Source organism: Perognathus longimembris, chromosome 13 (genome assembly GCF_023159225.1).
Source record: "Perognathus longimembris pacificus isolate PPM17 chromosome 13, ASM2315922v1, whole genome shotgun sequence".
Lineage (NCBI taxonomy): Eukaryota > Metazoa > Chordata > Mammalia > Rodentia > Heteromyidae > Perognathus > Perognathus longimembris.
The window spans coordinates 57,461,643-57,483,078 of NC_063173.1; the positions used below are offsets into that span (position 1 = coordinate 57,461,643).

The following is a 21,436-nucleotide window of genomic DNA, read 5'->3' on the forward strand; positions in this document are numbered from 1 at the left end:
GGTAGAGCAAAAAAGCTCAGAGACAGAGCTCGTGTTCTGAGTTCAAACCCCCATGACCTCCCCCCCCCCCAAAAAAAAATAGCCTGGGCACAAGCAACCAGCACCTACCACATTCCCAGCCCCGGTTATTTAAAAAAATATATCAGTTAAAAATAAATTTATTTTTGTAGCTGGGCATTGGTGCGTCATACCTATAATCCTAGCTATTCAGAAGGCTGAGATCTGAGGATGCCAGTTCAAAATTAGCCTGCACAGGAAAGTCCTGGAGACTACATCTCTAACTAGCAAAAAGTAAGGCTGGATGCATGGTTGACAGTGGAGTACCATCTATGAGCAAGGCCCTGAGTTTAAGCCTCAGTGGCCACACACACATACACATACACACATACTTTTTTTTTTTTTTTGCCTGTCCTAGGTCTTGAACTCAGGGCCTGGGCACTGTCCCTGAGCTTCTTTTGTTCAGGGTTAGCACCCTCCCTCTTGGACCACAGTGCCACTTCCAGCCTTTTCTGTATATGTGGTGCTGAGGAATCGAACCCAGGGCTTCATGCACGCTAGGCAAGCGCTCTACCACTAAGCCACATTCCTAGCCACACACACATTATTTAAAGGTCCAGGTTAGCCAGGCACGGGAGGCTCCCTCCTGTAACTGATCTGAGGATCGAGGTTCAAATCTGTTAAGACTCTTATCTCCAATTAACCAGCAAAAAGCTGGAAGGGGAAGCGTGGCTAAAGTGGTAGAGTGCCAGCCTTGAGTATAAAAGCAAAGCAAGAGCACAAGGCCCTGAGGTCAAGCCTCAGTACTAGCATTAAAAAAAAATGAATAAAATAAAAAGATGAAGGCAGCCAGGCCCTGGCGGGTCACGCCTGCGATCTTAGCCACACAGGATGCTGAGATCTGAAGATCATGATTCGAAGCCGATCAGGCCGAAAAGTGTGTAAGATTGTCTTCTCAAAAAACCCAACTCAGGAACAGCAGGAAGTAGCACTGTAGCTCCCAAAGCTGAGGGCGGAAGGTTTGGAACATCACTAGAGCCAAGTGGGGCTGGGCTGTTGCTCTTGTGCTGCTCAGGAGATACCTGCTGAGCACAAGCGAGGACTCAATTTCCGTCTCCACCGCTGGGAAAGCAAGATTGCAAAACGCCCAATGTAACAAGGAAGGTACCGGGCCGTGTGTGGTTGTGATGGCTTGTTTAGGGCTCACCGTGAGCCCAGGAACGACAGGAGAAACCGAGCCGTGGCCTCAGAGGCCGAGAGAGGGCTGGGACACCGCGGTTTCTCTCTGTGCGTTCCCGGGCCTTTTCCTTTCCTATCCTATCCTTTCGTTTCCTCTTTCTGTTAACACGGGTCCCGGAGCTTGAACTCCAGACCTGGGCACTCACTGTCCCTGAGCTTTTTTTTTTGCTCAAGGCTGGCACTCCACTACTTGAAGCACAGATCCATTTCCAGCTTGTTGTTAGTTCATTGGAGAGAAGCGTCTTACAGACGTTCCTGCTCAGGCTGGCTTCGAACTGTGATCCTCAGATCTCAGTCTCCTGCGTAGCTAGGATGACAGGCGTGAGCTGACAGGACCTGGCTCAGAAAAGGTGTGAAGCTGGGCACCGGTGGCTCACACTTGTCACTCTAGCTACTCAGGTGGTTGAGATCTGAGACTCTTCATTCACCGTTAGCCCAGGCAGGAAAGACCAGGAGCCTCTGACCTCCAATGAACCGGCAAAATGCCAGAAGCGGAGCCGTGGCTCAAGCGGTCAGTCGTGAGCAAAACAGCTAAGGGAGAGGACCCAAGACTTGCCCGGAGTTTAAGCCTCAGTTCACACACACGCACACACACACGCACACACACACGCACAGTTTAAAGCTGGGTGCTGGTGCCTCACACCTATTATCCTAGCGACTCAAGAGGCAGAAGATCCAGGTTCAAGGCAGACCAGCCTTGAGCAAGAAAGCCAAGTGAGAGTGAACGGCTCTGGGTTCAAGCCCTGTAAAAAAGTCATTTTTTTTTCCCTAAGCCTAATTCTCAGCCCGCTGACCCCCCCCACTCCCCCCCCACCCCCCGGAAGGCAGCTGAGCGGAGCTGGAGGTGCAGCCAGGCTTGTCGGAGTGACGGATGTGAGAGCAATCCGGACACGGCCGCTGCCCCGGAGGCCGAGGAAGGGTGTGACTCAGGGACGTTGAGCAAGGCCGGGGGCCTCCCCCGGCCCCAGGAGAGCTGCACCGCAGTGCTGCCTGGCTGCTGGGCCCCCCAGGAACTCCCAGGCCCCAGCCCCGGGAGGATGTGAAGCAGACGGAGCTGCAGCGAGGGTCACACCTGTCTGAGAATCTCCTGGGACACATTCCACTTCCAGATGTTGTCCGCGAGTCAACAACTGGATACGCTTCCGTCCGAACCTTGCGCTCTTCACCCGGCCCCACTTGCCTTCTTTCACTCGGACCTGTCACGTCCTAGCTTTCCGCGAGTTTCTTAACCTCTCGGTGGTTTCTTCCTCTCTGTCACTCCAGGAGTCATCCATCATTTTTAATCTCGCAGAACAAATAAGCTAGTAAGTGTAAAGTCCTTACAGCCCTGCGAGGCTCCTGGGAAGCCATTATCACCCGTATTTCATCAACTCTTAAGATAGCATCCGTCATAAAAGATGCCACTAAGGAAGCAACAACAACCACCACCAATTTCACCAGTTAACTGGGCCCCCGGGCTCTTTCCTCACCAGAGTTTTGCTTTTCCACTTCCCAGAAGAGCTCTGCTTGGTTTAGATGGGGCTTCCGGTGGTGTATCATTGTGATTCCCACGTGAAAAGGCGGAGGGGAGCGCTGTAAATCGGTTAGCGGTTGGATGTAGAGCCTGGCTCCTGCCGTTGCGTCTGGGTTGGAGCCTCGTGATGTCTGACAAGGAGAGGGTCTGGAAGGGAGGCCTCCTCCAGCGGGCCCAGGAAGCAGCTGCCAGCTGGCCAGGCGCCCCTCCGCCGGCCTGGCATGGAAGTGTGGCTGGAAGCCTGGCCCCTCCTCCCCCGCTCCCCGGCAGCTGCCCCCCTGGGGGTCCCGGCTTGAGGCTGTCCCACGCTGTGGGCAAGCTTTGATCAGGACCGGATGCTGAGGATTGGGAGGAGTGGGCGTGGGCTGGCAGTGACAACCACGCGGGTACCTGTCCCCCCCCCGTACCCCAACTTTAGACATGCTCATTGCGGTAAACAAGGCATCCTAGAATACATAAACCATGAAGAATTCCTCAACCTCAGGCTGACCACGTTGTCTCAGGACCATTGGACATTCTGTCCTCCTGCCTGGAAAAGCCTTCCTGGTCTTCCTCCCTCCCGGCCTGCTGCCTTTCCTGCGGAGGCTCCAGCCACTCCCCTTCAAAGCACTTAGTAGAGTGGTGCTGGGATTTGAACTCAGGGCCCTGAGCTTGCTAGGTAAGCCCGTAAGTACTGAGCCATGCTTCCAGCCCTTGAAGTTCTGGTGTGAGGCTAGGGAGGCAGTGTCGGCATCGGGCTGAGCAGCATGGGGGTGTTAAGATAAAACCCGGAACTATCAAGAGGTGCCGGTGGGCTGGGAATGTGGCCTAGTGGTAGAGTGCTTGTCTAGCATGCATGAAGCCCTGGGTTCGAATCCTCAGCACCACATACACAGAAAAAGCCAGAAGTGGCCCTGTGGCTCCAGTGGTAGAGTGCTAGCCTTGAGCAAAAAGAAGCCAGGGACAGTGCTCAGGCCCTGAGTTCAAGCCCCAGGACTGGCAAAAAAAAAAAAGGTGAGGGTATGACTCAAGTGGTAAATTTCCCTATCTAGCAAACACAAGGCCCCTAGTTCAAATCCCAGTACCACCACTAAAATTAGGGGGTGGGTGTGGGTGGGTGAAGGAGCTAGTGACAGAAACTGCCCAAGTCAGAAAGCTGCACCTGCGGGCATCTACCCTCCTGGGCCAGCCGGAGCCCCTTTGCCAGCCCTGGGATGTGCCCGGCTGAGGGCACCCTCTCTGGTTTTATTATTTATTTTTAAGGTAATTATATTGTCAAGGTTAGTATAGAGGGTTACAGTTACATACTTAAGGTAGGGGGGACATTCCCTGGCAAACTTGTTACCCCCCCCCCTCATTTTTCTCCCATTTTCCCCACCCCTCCCCCTCCCATTTTAAACTGGGAAAAGTAGGCCCAAAGACCCCCATCATTGTGCACTGGGCACGGAGGGCGCCCTGGCTCCTGGCCGGCCCTGGCTGAGCCCCTGGGAGCATGTATGTGGGTGTCCGGAGGGGCTGAGGCAGGGCTCCAGGCCCCGAGGCACCGGAGGCACCGGAAGGCGGAAGCTACATGGGGTGTCTGTGGCGGGCAGGGATCCCCCAGCCGGGGACTTCCTCTTCCTCTCAGGGCAGGTGTAGCTGCCACAGCCAGACTACACCAGGCCCGGCCATGGAGGGGGGCCAGGGGCCCAGACTCAGAGACTTCCTGGGCCGAAGCCTGGCCACCTGGGTGAGGGGCGGGGTGGGGGGGGCAAGCAGCAGGGCGGGGAGGGGCGGGACAGGGGGGGTAGGCGGGGTTGGGGGCAGCAGCGGGGCGGGGGTGGGACAGGGGATGGGGGGTGAGCAGCAGGGCAGGGCAGGACAGGGGGCGGGGGGGGGGCAGCAGCGGGGTGGGGGTTGAACAGGGGATGCGGGTGAGCAGCAGGGCGGGGCGGGGCTGGGGGGTGGGGGCGAGCAGCGGGGAGGGGTGAGACCGGGTGGGCGGGCAGCAGCGGGGCAGGGGCAGGACAGGGGGTGGGGGGCGAGCAGCAGGGCGGGGCGGGGCTGGGGGGTGGGGGCGAGCAGCGGGGAGGGGTGAGACCGGGTGGGCGGGCAGCAGCGGGGCAGGGGCAGGACAGGGGGTGGGGGGCGAGCAGCAGGGCGGGGCGGGACCTGGGGGGTAGGGGGTGAGCGGCAGGGCAGGGTTGGGGTGGGGAGCGAGTAGCAGGGCGGGCGGGACAGGGGCTGGGCGGGGGCGGGGGGCAGGGGCAGCAGCGGGGTGGGCGCCCCGTGGCCGCTGGTGAGTGGGAGGTGGTCCAGGGCTGGTGAGGAAGCGATGGAGGGGCGCCCTGGGACGGGCTGGGGGGGGCCTCAGAATCGCTCAGCGGATGGGGGGGGCTTCCCCACAGGCGCTGGGACTGGCTGGACTGGTCGGGGAGACGGAGGAGGAAGAGGAGACACCCCTCTCCGAGGAGAAGAGGCTCCTGCGGCTCTGCGATGGGGCCCTGCTCCTCCGGGTGCTGGACCTCGTGTAAGAGGCCCTGGGATCGGAGGCCAGAGGCCTGAGGGCGATGGGAGGAGCCTGGGAACCGCGGGAAGAGCTTGGGAGTGATGGGTGGAGTCTGAGGCTGGTGGGCGGGGCTGATGGCGGTGGGCGGGGCCTGGGAGCAATGGGTGGAGCCCTGGGACTGTGGGAGGAGCCCGGGGTCGATGGGAGGAGCCCGGGGTGATGGGCGGGGCCTGGGAGTGATGGGCAGAACCCTGGGGTCGTGGGCGGAGCTTGGGTGGATGGGCGGAGCTCTGGAATGACGGGAGGAGCTAGAAATCAGGTCCTCAAGCCCACCTCGCACCCTTGACCTCCTGTGACTACAGGGTCCCCGGTTCCCGAGGAGGACCTTGGATAGTCAGGGGCCATGATGGCCCTGCAGCCTGGCGGGTGTGTAACCTGAAGCACCTGTGGGCCAGGCTGAGAGACTTCTATCAAGTAAGAAGCCCGGAGGGTGGGGGGAGCAGGGGACCCCCCTGCCGGGGCGTCTTCCACACCCCTGTCCCCTACTCCAGGAGGAGCTGCAGCTGTTGGTCCTGTCGTCACCCCCAGACTTCCAGACGTTGGGGTTTGATCCCCTCTCAGGTGCTGTCCCCCACCAGCTCTCTGGCTTCTACTCCTGCACACCCCCCTGCCTCCCTTTGACCCTTCTGTGGCTTGTGTCCTGCAGAGGAGGCGATGGAAGAGCTGGAAGGCATTCTTAGGCTGCTGTTGGGGGCATCTGTGCAGGTGAGGGGGGAGGAGGGGAGGAGCAGGGAAGGAGCAGGGGAGGACCCAGCTTTCGTGAGCCAGAGGGTCCCCGTGCCAGCCTCCCAGCTCCTGTCTCCCACAGTGTGAGCACCGGGAACTCTTCATCCGACACATCCAGGGTCTGAGCCTCGAGGTGCAGGGCGAGCTGGCCGCCACCATCCAGGAGGTACCAGAGCACGTGAACACCCTGGGAACTGGCACTGCCCCAGGGGGAATCATCACCACCCATCGGCCGAACTGTTCTCCTTGGCCACAGGTGACCCAGACCGGGGCAGGGGTGGTGCTGCCACTGGCTGGACCCAGTCCTGGGGAGCTGGAGGCCTCAGAGCTGGAGACGATGATCTGGAGCCTCATGGGCACACTGTCCAGGCTGGTCCGGGAGCGGGATCTGGGGGCCCAGGTAGGAGACAGGGGACACATCATGGGCCCAGATGTGTGTGTGTGGGGGGTGAAGGTTGGGGTCTGGAGTCTTGACCTGTTGTCACAATCCAAATTCCTCTGGTGGTGGTGGTGGAGCTGGGCAGGGAGGCGTGCGATGGTTCCCGCTGACCCTCGACCCTTGGGTGCCCCACAGCGGCTGGCAGAACTGCTGCTGGAGCAGGAGCAGGCCCCCCTGCCGCCCGAGGCCCCCGTGCAGGCCTCTGGGGACGGTCCCTCACACCACCTGGCGCTGCAGCTGGCCAGTGCCAAGGCCCAGGTGCGGCGCCTGCGGCAGGAGCTGTGAGTGCCCGCGGGGCGGGAAGGCAGCTTGGGAGGGAAAGGGGCGGATGAGGGGTGGATGTGGACCCAGCCCTGGTGGGGGTGAGAGAGCACGGCGGGGGGGGGGGTCGCAGCTCCCAGACACCCTCCCTCGCTCGGTCTGTCCGCCCAGGGAAGAGAAGGCGGAGCTGCTGCTGGACTCACAGGCGGAGGTGCAGGGTTTGGAGGCGGAAATTCGGAAGCTCCGCCAGGAGGTGCGCTCCGGAGCTCCCGCCGTGGCCTCCCTCCCCTCGCCCGGCTCCCCTTCAAGTCTCTCATCCCTTTGGTCCGCGTCTGGCCCAGGCCCAGGCGCTGTCAGGACCGGCCAAGCGCGCCGAGCTGTACCGAGAGGAGGCCGAAGCGCTGCGGGAGCGGGCCGGCCGCTTACCCCGCCTGCAGGAGGAGCTGCGGCGCTGCCGCGAGCGGCTGCAGGAGGCCGAGGCCTGTCGGGGCCGGCTGGAGGTGGGCGCGAGGCGGGGCGGGGCCATTTGGGGGGTGGCAGGGGCGTGGCACCGGAGTGGGTGGGTGGGCTATGGGGCGTGGTCCGGGGCGAGGCCTCCTCTGTGGGTGTGGCCGGGCGGGGCATCCTGGGGCAGGTCCCCCCTGTGGGCGTGGTCTCGGAGGAGTGGTCGGGAGAGGCCTTCGAGGGCGGGGCTATCGGTGGGCGTGGTCTCTGAGTGGTCGGGAGTGAGGCATTTGTGGGCGGGGCTCCGGTGGGCGGGGCCTGGCGCTCTGAGGGCAGGTCATGCAGGGGCGGGACGCTCAGGGGCGGCACAGTGTGGGTATGGTCTCGGGGCGAGCCGTGCTGGAGGGTTCCTAGCCTAGAGCAGAGAGGAACTGTATGAACCATGCGGGAAGCCATGCGGGAAGGTGGTTGGGGGCAGGCGCTCCGCAATGGGTCTTAGAGGTGACGGAGAGGGGGATGTTAGGGAGGTCCTGAGGGAAGGGCGGGGCCAAGTGTTAGGAGGTGGGTGGGGCGGATAAGACCCTGGTCGCCTAGGAAGGCGGTCCCTGAGGGAAGGGGCGTGGCCTGCGCTAGAAGGCGGGGTCAGGTTACCGGTAAGGGTACTTAGGGGCACCCAGCGGAAAGTTGGGCAGGCCGAGCGGAGAGACGGGCGGGGGAGGCAGCGTCTGTGGTGGGGCCTGAGGAAGAGGTTTGGGACCAAGGCCCTGGCGCGCATAAAGGTTGTATCACACTACCCCCTCCCCCCTCCCTCCTCCCTCCCCCCTCCCACCAGGAGGAGCGGGCGCTCTCAGGGGCCTTGGAAGCCTCCAAGGCGCTTCTGGAGGAGCAGCTGGAGGCCGCCCGGGAGCGCGCAACCCGGCTGCACGAGACCCAGCGCGAGAACCTGCTGCTGCGCACCCGGCTGGGCGAGGCCCACGCGGTGAGGTCGCCCGAAAGATCCCAGCTAGGTTGACCCGTCCTTCCATCTGTCCTTCCCTCACCCCAACAATCTCAAGTGACCTTTCCTGTTGGTGACCCCCAGGGACGCTGGGCTCGTACCCTTACTTGGTCCTACCACGGTGGGGAGGGCTGGCCTGACCCTGCCCCTCCCTTCCCCCCAGGAGCTGGGCTCTCTCAGGCATCAGGTGGACCAGCTGGTGGAGGAGAACGTGGAGCTGGAACTGGAGCTTCGGAGGAGCCTGGAGCCACCGCCTGGCTCCCCTGTGGAGGGTAAATGGGGCCTGGGGTGACTGGGATGGGAACAACCCCAGCCTGAGGAGGGCTTCAGACTTTACCCTCTTCCCCATCTCTCAAGCACGATGTAGAGGAGGGTGCTAGTGTCTTACCCCTAGCTGAGATCTGAGGCTCACAGTCCAAAGCCAGCATGGGTAAGACTCCAGTTAACCACCAACAAAACCAGGAGTTGCTGAGCACCAGCTATTCAGAAGGAGGCTGGGATCTGAGGATCGTGATTCAAAGCCAGCCTGGGCAGGAAAGCCCGTGAGAATCTTATCTCCAGTGAACTACCAAAAAGCCAGAAGTGAAGCTGTGGCTCAAGTAGTAAGAGTGCTAGCCTTGAGCGGAAAAAGATCAGGGACAACATCCATAAGTTCAAGTCCCAGTACTGGCTTACATGCACACAAAGAGGAGCCAGGGTATGTGGGAAGAATTCTGACTGAGGCTCACCCTGCCGCCAGCACCCCTGCTAGGAGCGGGACCCTCGCTGCAGGATGAGGTGAGGGAGACCGAGGCTGAGCAGCTGCGGGTGGTGGAAAGGGAGAACCAGGAGCTCCGAAGCCTGCTGCAGGTTCTGCAGAGGCAGCTCCACATACAGGTGAGCCAAGCCGTGTCCGACTCCCCTCCACCTGCCCTGCCTGTGTGCACACTCCCCGGGCCTGACTGTCCCTTTCACATGCCCACAGTGCCCCCTGCTGGAGGAGCAGAGCGGGGACTCGGTGCTTCCTGAGCTCCAAGTGGCTCCCAGGATTCCCCAGGCCTCCCGCCATGGCCCACAGGGCACGCCTTGCCAAGCTGGCGACGAAGGCAGCCAGGTCCCGGACACGGCTCCCCTGGTATCGGATTCAGCTCTTGACGGGTTATCTGAGTGTCCTCAGGTGTCTGATGCAGACCAGGAGGTGACAGAGAGGCCCCACCAGGAGCCTACCCTGGTTGTCCAGACTGCGGACGCCACCCCCCAAAAGTCAGAATCCGCTGGGGAGACACGGGAGTCCTTGGAGAAGGCGGGATCCGGAGTCTTACTCCAAACTCCCACTTCCGGGGCCTCACCTCCAGAGACAGGGGTTACAATTGAGGGGCAGCAGGTGCTAGGAGGAGAGACTGGGGACAGAGAGGCCCCCCAGGGGGAATTGGTGCCCACTGCCCAGGTTCTGAGACAAGAAGGCCCCTGCCACAAGCTGGGATCCTCAGAGCTCGGCCTTCAGGTATCGCCGGAAGAGCAGACGCTGGACTCATCCAGGTGCCAGAGGTTGGAGGGGAAGGCTGGGGAACCAGCACCCCAGAAGCCGAAGCCGAGGTTGGAAGGAGCCCTTGATGGCCAGGCTTGGGAGGGGCCGCCCCCAGGGGAGACCCTGGCTGGTGGTGTCCCCGAGCTGGAGGCCCTCAGGGAGGAGGTGATGGAGCTCAGGAGAGAAGCTTCAGCCCTGGGAGCTGAATTGGAAGCCCAGGCGCAACGGCTGGAGGCCCGAGGCATGGAGGCTGCCCGTCTCTCTGAGGAGCTGGCCGGGGCGCGGAAGGCAGAGGCCGAGGCCCACCAGGAGGCAGAGGCCCAGGCCCGGGAGCAGGCCGGGCTTCGGGAGGCAGTGGACGCCGCGGGCCGGGAGCTGGAGGCCGTGGCCCGGGAGCGTGCGGCGCTGGCAGAGGCCCTGGCGGCAGCTGGCCGGGAGCGGCGGCAGTGGGAGCGGGAGGGGGCCAGGCTGCGGGCCCAGGCGGAGGCCTGTGAGCAGAGGCTGCAGGCACTGCAGCTGGAGCGCCAGGGCCTGGTGGAGGAGGCTGAAAGGGAACGTCGCAAGAAGCAGGCCCTTAAAGAGGTAGGTAGCCTTTCTGGGACACAGCTCTGCCGGGGGTTGGTTGGGGGGGGGGCTACACCGTCCAGCGTAATTATGGCTGTGGTGGTCTGACTTCCCCTCCAGCCACTCCTCTGAGGAAATAGAGACTTTTTCCCCTCTAGAGTTCCATGGTCTTTCAGGAGACTAAGGGGGAAAGGGGGTGGGAAAAGCTTCAAAGGCACTATGTGAGTGATTTGAAAAAATGACTAGTAGAGCCAAGTACGGCGGAACACACCTGTAATCCCAGCCACTTCAGAGATGGAGGCAGGAGGATTTTGAGTTCAAGGCAAGACCTGGCAAAGTCAGGGATTCAAAATGAAAAAGGGTTTGGGTTGTGTGGCTCAAGCGGTAGAGAGCGTGTGTAGTAAGCTTTAGGTCCTGGATTCAATCCTCAGTATTTAGTGGGGGGTGGGGGGGAAGTTACTACTGGGGCAAAGTAGAGCTGATAACTGGCCAGGGATAGGTAGTGTTCAAGAAGAAATAACCGGGGTTGGGAATGTGGCTCAGTGGTAGAGCGCTTGCCTTGCATGCATGAAGCCCTGGGTTTGACTCCTCAGCACCACATAAACAGAAAAAGCCAGAAGGGGCGCTGGCTGTGGCTCAAGAGGTAGAGTGCTAGCCTTGAGCACAAAGAAGCCAGAGACAGTGCCCAGGCCCTGAGTGCAAGCCCTAGGACTGGCAGGAAAAAAAAAAAAAGAAGAAATGACCAAGATTTTGCTAGGGGCTCAATGACAAAGACTTTAGGGCAGGCGCGTTGCCCAGGAGCCCAGGAAGGGTGGGGGATGGGGCCGGCTCTGAGGAGGCTGGTACGCCATCCCCAGCAGGGAAAAGCCACCCCAGGTGGGCAGACCCTCTGGTGAGGCTGGCTGGGGTGAGGTCAGGGATGGAGGGAGCAGAAGACCTGGCGACGCTTTATTCATCCATAGCCACGTTTTATGGTTTTATGGGCATATAAATGGTGCCCAGCCCTGTGGACACACTGGTGACCAGACAGATGGCCCCTTGTTCTCCTGGGCCAGGTAGAGACAGGGTGGTGTAGGGAGCCACTGGGTGCAAGTAGTGTCCGTGATTCAAGCGATACATGCTGGAGAAGGCTTCCTGGGAGAGGCAGGAGATGATTAGGCGTGTGAGATAAGGATGAGAAGACCCTTCCAAGCTAAGCGGAGAGCAGGAGCTTTGTTCATGCTGTGTCCGGTAGTCAGCCCCCACTGGGAGGCAGGTGCAGGGGAAGAGGCGGATCCCAGGGGCACCGGAAGGGGCGGGGCCAGTGCCCTGTGAGTGGCAGGCGGAGTGCCTGGATACTCAGGCTTGAGTGGTGTTCGCTTGTGTCCCAGAGATTTAGCCTGTGTGGGGCTTTGAAACCGAGGGTTTAGGTGCTGTCCCTTAGTGTTTTCACTGAAGGCGCTCTACCACTTGAGCCAGGTCCCCAACCAACTTCTGGCTTTCTGGTGGTTAATTGCCGATAAGAGCCACACAGATCCATTTATTTTTTATTTATTTATGTAGTTGGTCCTGGGGCTTGAACTCTGGGCCTGGGTGCTGGTCCCAGAGCTGCTTTTTGGCTCAAGGCTAGCACTCAACCACTTGAGCCACAGCGCCGCTTCCGGCTTTTTCCGAGTAGATTGTCGTGGTTGAGAGTCCCGGGGACTTTCATGCCTTGGCGGCTCCTAACAGTGGTGCTCGGATCTCAGCCTCCTGAGTAGCTGGGATGACAGGCGTGAGCCACGGGCGCCGGCCGTCCTGGGTCCGTCAGGGATTGGGGCAGCACCTGGCACTGCTGTGCACTTACTGGGGCGGGGGGAAAGCCCCTGGGTGGGTGGGAGGGGGGGCTGGCCGCTGGAAGAGGTTGGAAGGAGGTGGGGGCCAAAGGGAATTCTGTGAGATTTCCTGGTCTGGTCGCCGGAGCTCTTGGTACTTCCGGGGTGTGGCTCGGGAGGTGCAGGCTGGCAGGGCAGGGCAGAAAACCAGGGACACTGGGGTTGTCCATGTGGGCACTGAGGCCTTCCTGGCTGGGTGGAGTGGCACTGACAGGGCATGCATAACCAGGGACCGCGGAGGGCGGGACGGGGCTCCCAGCACCCCCATTCCCACCCACAGCAGAGCAAAGGCCCCCGTGGCCAGTCCAGTTGCAATGCCCTGTGGGACTTGTAGTCTTTCCAGCCAGAGGCCGTGGCCACAGGTGTTGGGAGGTGCAGGGCTGAGGGCCGGGCCCGGTGGGTTGCTAGGCTGCATGCAGATTGCTCAACAGCCACACAGCTTCGGGCTTCCGCTGCAGAAGCAGGATGTGGCGGTGGGCTGGTCAGCGTCGCTCACCCTTCCTGTGGTTTCATCCTATCTGCCCCCCCCCCGCCATGTCAGAATGGTTTAGCCTACCTGCTCCTGGGGCCTAGAGGCCAGAATGGGCCTCCTGCCCCTCTTCTGAAATGGTGCGGCCCAACCGCCAAAAGCCACAGGTTCTCGCCTGACCTCCCCTGGCCTCCCCTATGGTTAGCCCTGTGGTGATCCCCGAGTTCCTGTTCGATCCGCCCTTGCCTGGTGGTCCCCCCTGTGGTGGAGGGTGCTCCCCACGCCCGCCCACCCCCTGTGCCTCCACTGTCCCTCCATGGCCAGTGTGGCCGCCCGAAGGGTTCGCACCCCCTTCTCCTCCGAGTGCCTGAGGAACAATGGGCTCAAAGAGGTGAGGACGCGTGCCCAGAGCAGGTCTCCTGCCGAGCTTTCCACACGTGTCCTGCCAGACCAGCAGGCTTGGCTCTCATGGTGGAGATGGGGTTAAAGACATTGAATGTCAAGGGTGGCGGGGCTAGGGCGGGAAGCTGGAGGTCCCACTCGGGCCTGTGTCTAGGGCGCATCCCGGCCTGAGCCTGCTGCCCGGCTTGTCCTCAGGAGCTGGAGAAGGCCGTGGTGCGGGGCCAGGAGCTGGGGGCCCGGCTGGAGCACTTGCAGCGAGAGCTGGAGCAGGCGTCCCTGGAGCGCCAGGAGTTTCTTCGAGAACAGGAGTGCCAGAACCAGAGGTGAGGGTGGGGCCCAGGGGCCAGGGAGGTTGGGGGGGGGGCCCAGGGACTGACAGGGGGCAGGGAGGTGGGCCAGGTACCAAGGCTTCTCCTGGCAGATACCGGGGCCTGGAGCAGCAGCTGGAAGCTGAGCTGCAGGCGGCAGCAACCAGCAAGGAGGAGGCACTGATGGAACTCAAGGCCCGGGCCCTGCAGCTGGAAGAGGAGCTGCTCCAGGTGAGGCCGGCCCTGAGTCGGATGTGGGCTCCTGCCTCGGACGAGCCTCCCCAGTGGGCCTCCAGGACTGCCTGTGCTCTGGGCCCTGGCGCGCGCCCTCTCTTTCTGTGCCAGTCCTGGGGCTCGAACTCTGGGCCTGGGCCCTGTCAATGAGCTCTTCAGCTCAAGGCTAGCGCTCTACCACTTGAGTCACAGCACCACTAAGGGTTTTCTGGTGGTTAACTGGAGATGAGAGTCTCACGGACTTTCCTGCTTGGGCTGGCTTTGAACTGTGTGCCTCACATCTCAGCCTTCTGAGTAGCTAGGATTACAGGTGTGAGCCACTGGCACCTGGCTCTGAGCCTTTTTTTTTTTTTTTTTTTGGCTCAAGGCTAGTGCTCTACTACTTGAGCCACAGATCCACTTTTGGCATTTTTGTGGTTAACTGGAAATAAGAGTCTCATGGTTTTCCTGCCCAGGCTGGCTCTGAACCATGATCCTTAGATCTCCACCGCCAAAGTAGTTAGGATTATAGGCATGAGTCTTTCTTTCTTTCTTTTTCTTTCTTTCTCTCTCTTTCTTCCTTTCCGTCCTGTCTTCTTTTTTTTTTTTTGATGCTGTTACTCCAGCTTAGGTGGGTCATGCCTATAATTCTAGCTACTCAAGAGGCTGAGATCTGAGGATCTCAGTTCAAAGCCAGCCTGGTCAGAAAAGTCTGTGAGACTCTTATCTCTGATAAACTATTCAGAAAGAGCCAGAAGTGGTGCTGTGACTCAAGTGGTGAAGAGTTAGCCTTGCTCAAAAGAAGCCCAGGGCTGGGAATATGGCCTAGTGGCAAGAGTGCTTGCCTCCTACACACGAAGCTCTCGGTTCGATTCCCCAGCACCACATATATGGAAAATGGCCAGAAGGGGCGCTGTGGCTCAGGTGGCAGAGTGCTAGCCTTGAGCAGGAAGAAGCCAGGGACAGTGCTCGGGCCCTGAGTCCAAGCCCCAGGACTGGTAAAAGAAAAAACAAAGAGGAAAAGACAGCTTTGCTCTTGGGGTCACTCCCGTGCCTCAGTGGCCAGGGCCCCCAGCTTCCCAGCGATCAGCATCGTCTGTCGTGAGCCAGTGTTGCTGCTGCTCTGCGGGGGCGGGGGGGGGGGCGCGGCAGCACTGTGAGGGTCCCCAAGCCGCTGCCACTGCCCTGCGTGACCTCCCTGGACTTGTGTTTGCAGCTTCATCGGGGCCCTGCAGGACGGGGACCAGGGCAACACCCCGAGACTCACACCTCTGTGACCCAGAATGGGCGGCTTGTGGAGGTGGAGCGCAGTGTGAGTGACACTGGGGGGAGGGGGAGGGGGTTTGAGGGGCAGTGTGAGTGACACTGGGGGGAGGGGGAGGGGGCTCGAGGGGCAGTGTGACACTGGGGGGAGGGGGAGGGGGCTTGAGGAGGAGGGGGCTTGAGGGGGCAGAGTGACACTGGGGAGGAGGGGGCTCGAGGGGGGGGTCCCAGTGTGAGTGACACTGGGAGGAGGGGGCTTGAGGGAGGGGGGCAGTGTGAGTGACTCTGGGGGGAGGGTAGGGGCTGGGGGGGCAGCGTGAGTGACTCTGGGGGGAGGGTAGGGGCTCGAGGGGGGGGGGGCCCAGCCCCGAGGCCACCACTAACCCTGCTTCCCGGCAGAACGCCACGCTGGCGGCAGAGAAAGCAGCCCTGCAGGGGCAGCTGCAGCATCTGGAGGGGCAGCTGGGGAGCCTTCAGGGCCGGGCCCAGGAGCTGCTGCTGCAGAGCCAGCGGGCCCAGGAGTACAGCAGCCGCCTGCAGGTGGGTGGTCGCCCCGAGATGCCGGCCCCGGCCCGCCCCCCTCTCCCATGACCCTTCGGCTTCTGTGCCCTGTTCTCTGCCACCCCCAGCCGCCCCGGTCCCATTGTCCTGGAGCTCTGAGCCCAGCGTCCAGCCCCGCTCCAGCCGCCACCTCTGTGTGGCCCTGAGGTAGCTCGCCTCTCCTGTGCTCTCTACTCCAGCCTCCTCCAGGCCATCCCGGTCCTGGGCCCTGCAGGGTCTGTGGCCATGTAGCTCCCATGAGGCCTCTCTCCTGCCCTTAACTTCTCCACGGCCCTGCCCTAGCCCGTCCCCTCCCTGCTGTGCTCTCTGTCTGTCTGTGTCTCTCTCTGCCAGTACCCGGGATGGACTCAGGATCTGCACGCTTTCCCTAAGCTTTTTTGCTTCACCACTTGAGCAGTACCTCCATGTTCACCCTCTTTTTTTCCCACCAGTCCTGGGCTTTGGACTCGGGGCCTGAGCACTGTCCCTGGCTTCTTTTTGCTCAAGGCTAGCACTCTGCCACTTGAGCCACGGCGCCACTTCCGCCTTTTTCTGTGTATGTGGTGCTGAGGAATCGAATCCAGGGCTTCGTGCATGCTAGGCAAGCACTCTACCGCTAAGCCACATTCCCAGCCCCAGAGCTTTCTTTTTGATCTCAGCCTTCCAACCAGGCCCCTTATCTCCATCCACCCGAGACCCCATCTGGAGTCTCCCTGCAGCAGTGCCTTGCTAGTCCTAACCCCCCCACCCACCGCTGCATCCGCCCTCCCTCCCCTGCCCCAGGCTGAGAAGTCGGCGATGGAGATGCAGGGCCAGGAGTTGCACCGGAAGCTGGGGGTGCTGGAGGAGGAGGTGCGGGCCGCGCGGCAAGCCCAGGAGGAGACCCGAGGGCAGCAGCAGTCCCTGCTGCGGGACCACGAGGCCCTGGTGCAGCTGCAGCGGCGGCAGGAGACGGAGCTGGAGGGGTTGCTGGTGCGGCACCGAGACCTCAAGGCCAACATGCGTGCCCTGGAGCTGGCCCACCGGGAGCTGCAGGGCCGGTGAGCTTCCTCCCCAGGTCCCCCGGGAGCTCTACCCTGTGCTGCTGGGCCCTGGGTTAGGGGGGTAGGGGGTGGGGAGAGACCCAGGCTCACCTGTTGGGGGTGGGGGCACCTGACATGCCATGGTGCCTTTGTCGGGGAGGGGGTGCTTATGCTTGGGAGGGGACAGACCGGGTGGGCCTGCGCCCGATCGCCGTGGCCCCAGGCTCCTGTAGGGTCCCACGATCTGGTCCCCTTAGCCACGAGCAGCTGCAAGCGCAGCGGGCCAGCGTGGAGGCCCAGGAGCTGGCGCTGCTGGCCGAGCGGGAGCGGCTGATGAAGGACGGGCACCGGCAGCGGGGCCTGGAGGAGGAGCTGCGGAGGCTGCAGAGCGAGCACGACAGGTCGGCGGCGGGTGGGGGTGCACGGGGGGCACCTCGCCCGGGCCTTCGCGCCCATCCCACCCACCCGGGACGGGGCGCGGGCTGCTCGTCCCTGTGTGTGTGTGTGTGGGTGTGGGGTCCCCGCTTTGCCCCTGCTCCCCCACAGCAACCCTCCTTGCCTCTGCAGGGCGCAGATGCTGCTGGCAGAGGTGTCCCGGGAGCGAGGGGAGCTGCAGGGGGAGCGGGGGGAGCTGCGGGGCCGCCTGGCCCGGCTGGAGCTGGAGCGGGCGCAGCTGGAGATGCAGAGCCAGAAGCTGCGCGAGTCCAACCAGCAGCTGGACCTGAGCGCCTGCCGCCTGACCACGCAGTGCGAGGTGCGCGTGCGCGTGCGTGCGTGCGTGCGACCACCACGCGGTGCGAGGTGCGCATGCGCGCGTGCGTGCGTGCGACCACCACGCGGTGCGAGGTCGCGCGCGTGCGACCACTGAGGCCGGCCGGGGTGCCCCTGAGCTGGGCTCACCCCTGTCCTGCCCTCCTCCCCCCCCACCCCAGCTGCTGACCCAACTGCGGAGCGCCCAGGAGGAGGAGAACCGGCAGCTGCTGGCCGAGGTGCAGGCCCTGAGCCGCGAGAACCGGGAGCTGTTGGAGCGCAGCCTGGAGAGCCGCGACCACCTCCACCGGGAGCAGCGCGAGTACCTGTGAGCCCCCCGAGGGCAGGTGGCCCGCGGGCGAATCTCCCTCCCCTGTGCCCCCCCCCCACCCCAGGCCTCATGCCCACCTCTCCCCGCCCCCCCCCCCCCAAACCAGGGACCAACTGAACGCCCTGCGCCGGGAGAAGCAGAAGTTGGTAGAAAAGATCATGGACCAATATCGTGTGCTGGAGCCCGGGCCTCTGCCCCGCACCAAGTGAGGGCGCCCCACCTCCTCCGGGGGGCCAGGGGCGTGCGAATACCCACCTGGCCCTGCCCGGCCCTGCCCAGCCCTCGGCCCCTGGCCCAGACGGGGTGCAGGCCCCAGCGAGGGTTGGCCCGGTCCTGGCTGCCCTTCCCACCCCCCCTCCTCTCTCGCCTCCCCCCTCCCTCCCACCTTACCCCCCTCTTGTGCCCTCTTGCTCCCAGGAAGGGCAGCTGGCTGGCAGACAAGGTGAAGAGGCTGATGCGGCCCCGGCGGGAGGGGGCCCTCCCCCTCCCTGGGGGGCCGCGCCTGAGGGCTGATGGGGCTGGCAGCACTGAGAGCCTGGGGGGACCCCTGGAGACGGAGCTCCCCCGGGGCAGGGAGGCAGATGGGACAGGTGGGTCTGGGGAGGTTCAGGTACTCAGGGGGTCCCTATCCCGTGTGCCCCCCCCCTTCCCGCGCCTCCTGCACTGTCTGGCCTGTCCGTCCCTCTCCCCCGTGTCCCCCTCGTCAGTGCTTCTGCGCCCCCAGCCCTTTAGGGAGAAGCCATGTATCCTGGATGGCAGAGGAGGAAACTGAGGCCCAGGTTGGGGAGGGAAGGCCCAAGATCCCACAAGGCGTAGGGCCTGAGCCAGCACAGGCCCTGCGTCCTGAGACCACCCTGGCCCGCCCGGCCGCTTCCCCACCCGCTCTGAGCCTCTCTGCCCCCAGCCGACCCCTCCCCGCATCGCCTCCCTCCCGCAGGGTCCTCTTCACCAGCCCCCGTGCGCCGGGCCCAGAGCTCCCTTTGCCTGGGAGAGGAGACCCTGGCAGGCAGGCAGCGGAGGAAGCTCAGCTCCCGCCTCCACGTGGGGCGCAGCTCGGAGTCCTTCAGCCCAGGGGACACCCCGCGCCAGCGGTTCCGGCAGCGCCGGCCAGGCCCCCTGGGGGCACCCAGTGCCCGTGGCAAAGGTGAGGGCCGAGGCTGTGGCTCCTCTTTGTCCCCCTAGCCTTCGGGGGGAGGCTTCCTTCCCGTGTTTCATGCTCCCCAGAGCCCTGCCCAGGGTCCCCCGGCCCAGCAGCTACTTTGTGCTCCCCAGGATCTGGCGTGGAGTGGGACGGTTCCGTTGAGACCCTCCCGGAACACGAAGCAGGTGGAACTGGAGAGGGTACGTAGGGGCGTGGGGAAGGAGGGAAGGAGGGAGCCATCCTACCCAGGGCTCCCGGCAGACCTTACCCATCCAGTCTCTTACCTGTCCACTTTACCAAGTTCCCTCTGGTGTGCTGTTGGGTATCCAGCAGGGAACATTCTAGTGTGGGAGAGGCAGACAGAAAACACTAGGCATAAAAATAATTGTCTGCCTGGGCGCCAGTGGCTCACGCCTGTAACCCTAGCTACTCAGGATGCTGAGATCTGAGGATCCTAGTTTGAAACCAGCTGGGACAGACAAATCCATGAGACTCTTATTTCCAATTAACCAGCAAAAAGTTGGAGCTGGAGGTGCGGCTTAACTGGTAGAGCTCTGGCCTTGAGTAAAAATAAAAGCCTAGTGAGAGTTTGAGGCTCTGTCCAATAGAAATATGATGTGAAGCAGCAGGGTGCCAATGATTCACACCTATATAATCCTAGCTACTCCGGAGGCTGAGCTCTGAGGATCGTAGTTCAAAGCCAGCCCAGGCAGGAAAGTCCATGAGACTCCCATCTCCAAACAAATAAGCAATCAGAATGCTGGAAGTGGAGCTGTGACTCAAGTGGTCAACCTCTAGCCTTGTGCATAAAAGCTCAGGGACAGTGCTCAGTGCTCAGGCCCCGAGTTCAAGTCCCGGGACTGGCAAAAAAAGAAAAAAATACAATGCGAGAGCCAGGCCTAATATCGCGTGCCTGTAATCCCGACACAGGAGAAGTAAAGCTTAAGTTCATCTTGGTCTACAGAGGAGAACCTATCTTAAAAAAAAAAAAAAAAGACCAAAGGATAAGTAAAATGAATCTTAGTGACATTTTCTTTAACTCAGTTTGCCTAAACAAGTGCGGTTTTACACCGTCAGTGGTCGCCGGTGTTTGACTTTCTGTGCTAAGTTGCTGAAGTCAGTTTGGATCAGCCACGGAGCAGCTGCCGGGCCTTCTGCATGCAGCTCAGCCGCTCTTGCTGGGGGTGCTGATGCCCAGGAGAGAAAGCGGAGCAGGGAGACGGGCAGGGGTGCTGGTGAGCAAGTTGGACCGGGATTTGAACTCAGGGCTTCTCAGTTGCCAGGCCAAGCACTCTACCCCGGAGTCCCTCCAGTCCTTTTTGTGCACCGGCTGTCATTGAGATAGGGCCTTATTTCCTGCCCACACGCGCACCTGGGCCTCGATCCGCCTTTGCAGCTTTCTGTTGTAGCTGGTACGACAGACATGCGCGATCATGCCCGGCGTCTTCCGTGGAGATAAATCTTAAAGACTTGACTGCTTGGGCCTGGAACCTCTATTCTGACCTCGGCTCCCACATAGCTAGGGTGACAGGCACGCAGCACCATACCCAGCTATTGACGGAGAAGGAGGTCGATGGACGTGTTTGCTCAGGCTGGGTTTGAATCACAGCCCTTCCAATCTCTGTAGCTGGGATGTCAGACGTGAGCCTTCAGAGCCCAGTAGCAGGGTGGAGTCTCCTGAGGGTGCTGGGGTAGGTAGATCTCATCGGAGAGGTGCAGTGGGAGCGGAAAGGGAGAGTTTAGTAGGAGCTTGATGTGTTCGAGGACTGGTGGGTACAGCTGGTGAACCGTAGGCCTGAGGAGCAGAGGGTGGGCGGAGGGGCAGGGCCCCATGAGCCGCCCTGAATGCGGGGAGTCCTAGGGAGCCCCACCTGAGCTGAGTTTTTCCCTCTAGGCCATGAAGAACTGGAGAAACGTCCCCTCAGCCAGTGACACCATGGGGACAGGGCCCTTGGGAGTACAGCCCTCTTGCCAGGGGAGTACCTGTTACGGCCCCAGGCAGCCCAAGTGCTTGGGGAGCCACGGTGCCCGAGGGGAGACTTGGGACAGAGAGGACTGGGGCTGCAGGTCCCCTGCAGCCCGGCCGGGGGCTCTGCGGCGGAGCTGGGACAAGCCCGTGGACCGGGGGGATGGCTGGCCCACACGCGCGGCCCCAGGTCGGGTAGCAGGCCCTGCCATGCGGCCGTCACTGAGAAGACGGTCTCTGGGGGATACCCCAGTTTCAGGAGGCTGGCAGGAGTGGGCAAGGGAGCCCCCTCCACGATGCAGACGGGGAGCCAAGGCCCATTCCCTGGGGGCTGGGGCCTGGGCTGAAGCCTGAGCCTCAGCTGGGATGTGAGAGACAGAGACGGGAGAATAAAGCTGCAATGCCACCCCCTGGAACCTTCTGTGTGTCCGCCGGCTGTGTGGGGGAAGGGCAGGAGGGACAGCGGCACACTTTCTGTTTGGTGGAGTGGATGCCAGAGGGCTCCTGCCTATACTCAGCAGCCAAGGAGGTTGGGGCGTGGCCAGTTGGCCTTTGCCATAACCTGGATATGCCAGTGGCGCCGGCTGGGTCGCCACCAGTGGGCGGGGACTAGGATGACCCCGCCCTCACCCAGGGTACCTTCTCCTGGTTCCCATTTTCCTGCCTCTTGGTCTTCTTTCCTCTGGCCCTTTGGGGTTGACCCAGCCTGGGAGGCACCCCAGATCTCTGACCCGAGCCTCTAGAGGGTGACGCCTGGGAAGGGGGACAATTGGGCTGGGCGGCAGGATATGAGTCAGGGTACCTGGGGCTGCCCAGGGGAGGGTGGGGCTGCCTGGGGCTTGGATGAGGCAGCTGAGTCTAGAGGTGAGTAGTCCTCTCTCCCAGGGCAACCTGCCTCCCCAGCGGGACTTTCTGCAGCCCCGCTCCCTTTTCCTCAGCAAGATGTTCATAGGTTAGTGGAGTC

The 21,436-nt window shown here is 62.1% G+C and overlaps 1 protein-coding gene across 1 annotated transcript; it reads left to right on the forward strand.

The window, feature by feature from the left end:
• Positions 1-4,394: 4,394 nt before the first annotated feature.
• Ccdc88b (coiled-coil domain containing 88B) lies at positions 4,395-20,540 on the forward strand. The gene is made up of 27 exons (XM_048360268.1): positions 4,395-4,457; positions 5,116-5,237; positions 5,579-5,690; positions 5,768-5,837; positions 5,923-5,981; positions 6,085-6,168; positions 6,259-6,402; positions 6,577-6,722; positions 6,874-6,955; positions 7,044-7,202; positions 7,979-8,125; positions 8,307-8,415; positions 8,883-9,019; positions 9,108-10,232; positions 13,134-13,261; positions 13,360-13,477; positions 14,676-14,771; positions 15,122-15,262; positions 16,046-16,302; positions 16,542-16,685; positions 16,852-17,038; positions 17,217-17,362; positions 17,472-17,570; positions 17,783-17,955; positions 18,303-18,509; positions 18,638-18,706; positions 20,401-20,540. Exons 1-27 carry the CDS (start codon positions 4,398-4,400, stop codon positions 20,436-20,438), a joined length of 4,359 nt encoding a protein of 1,452 aa, XP_048216225.1. The 5' UTR covers positions 4,395-4,397; the 3' UTR covers positions 20,439-20,540.
• Positions 20,541-21,436: the final 896 nt, after the last annotated feature.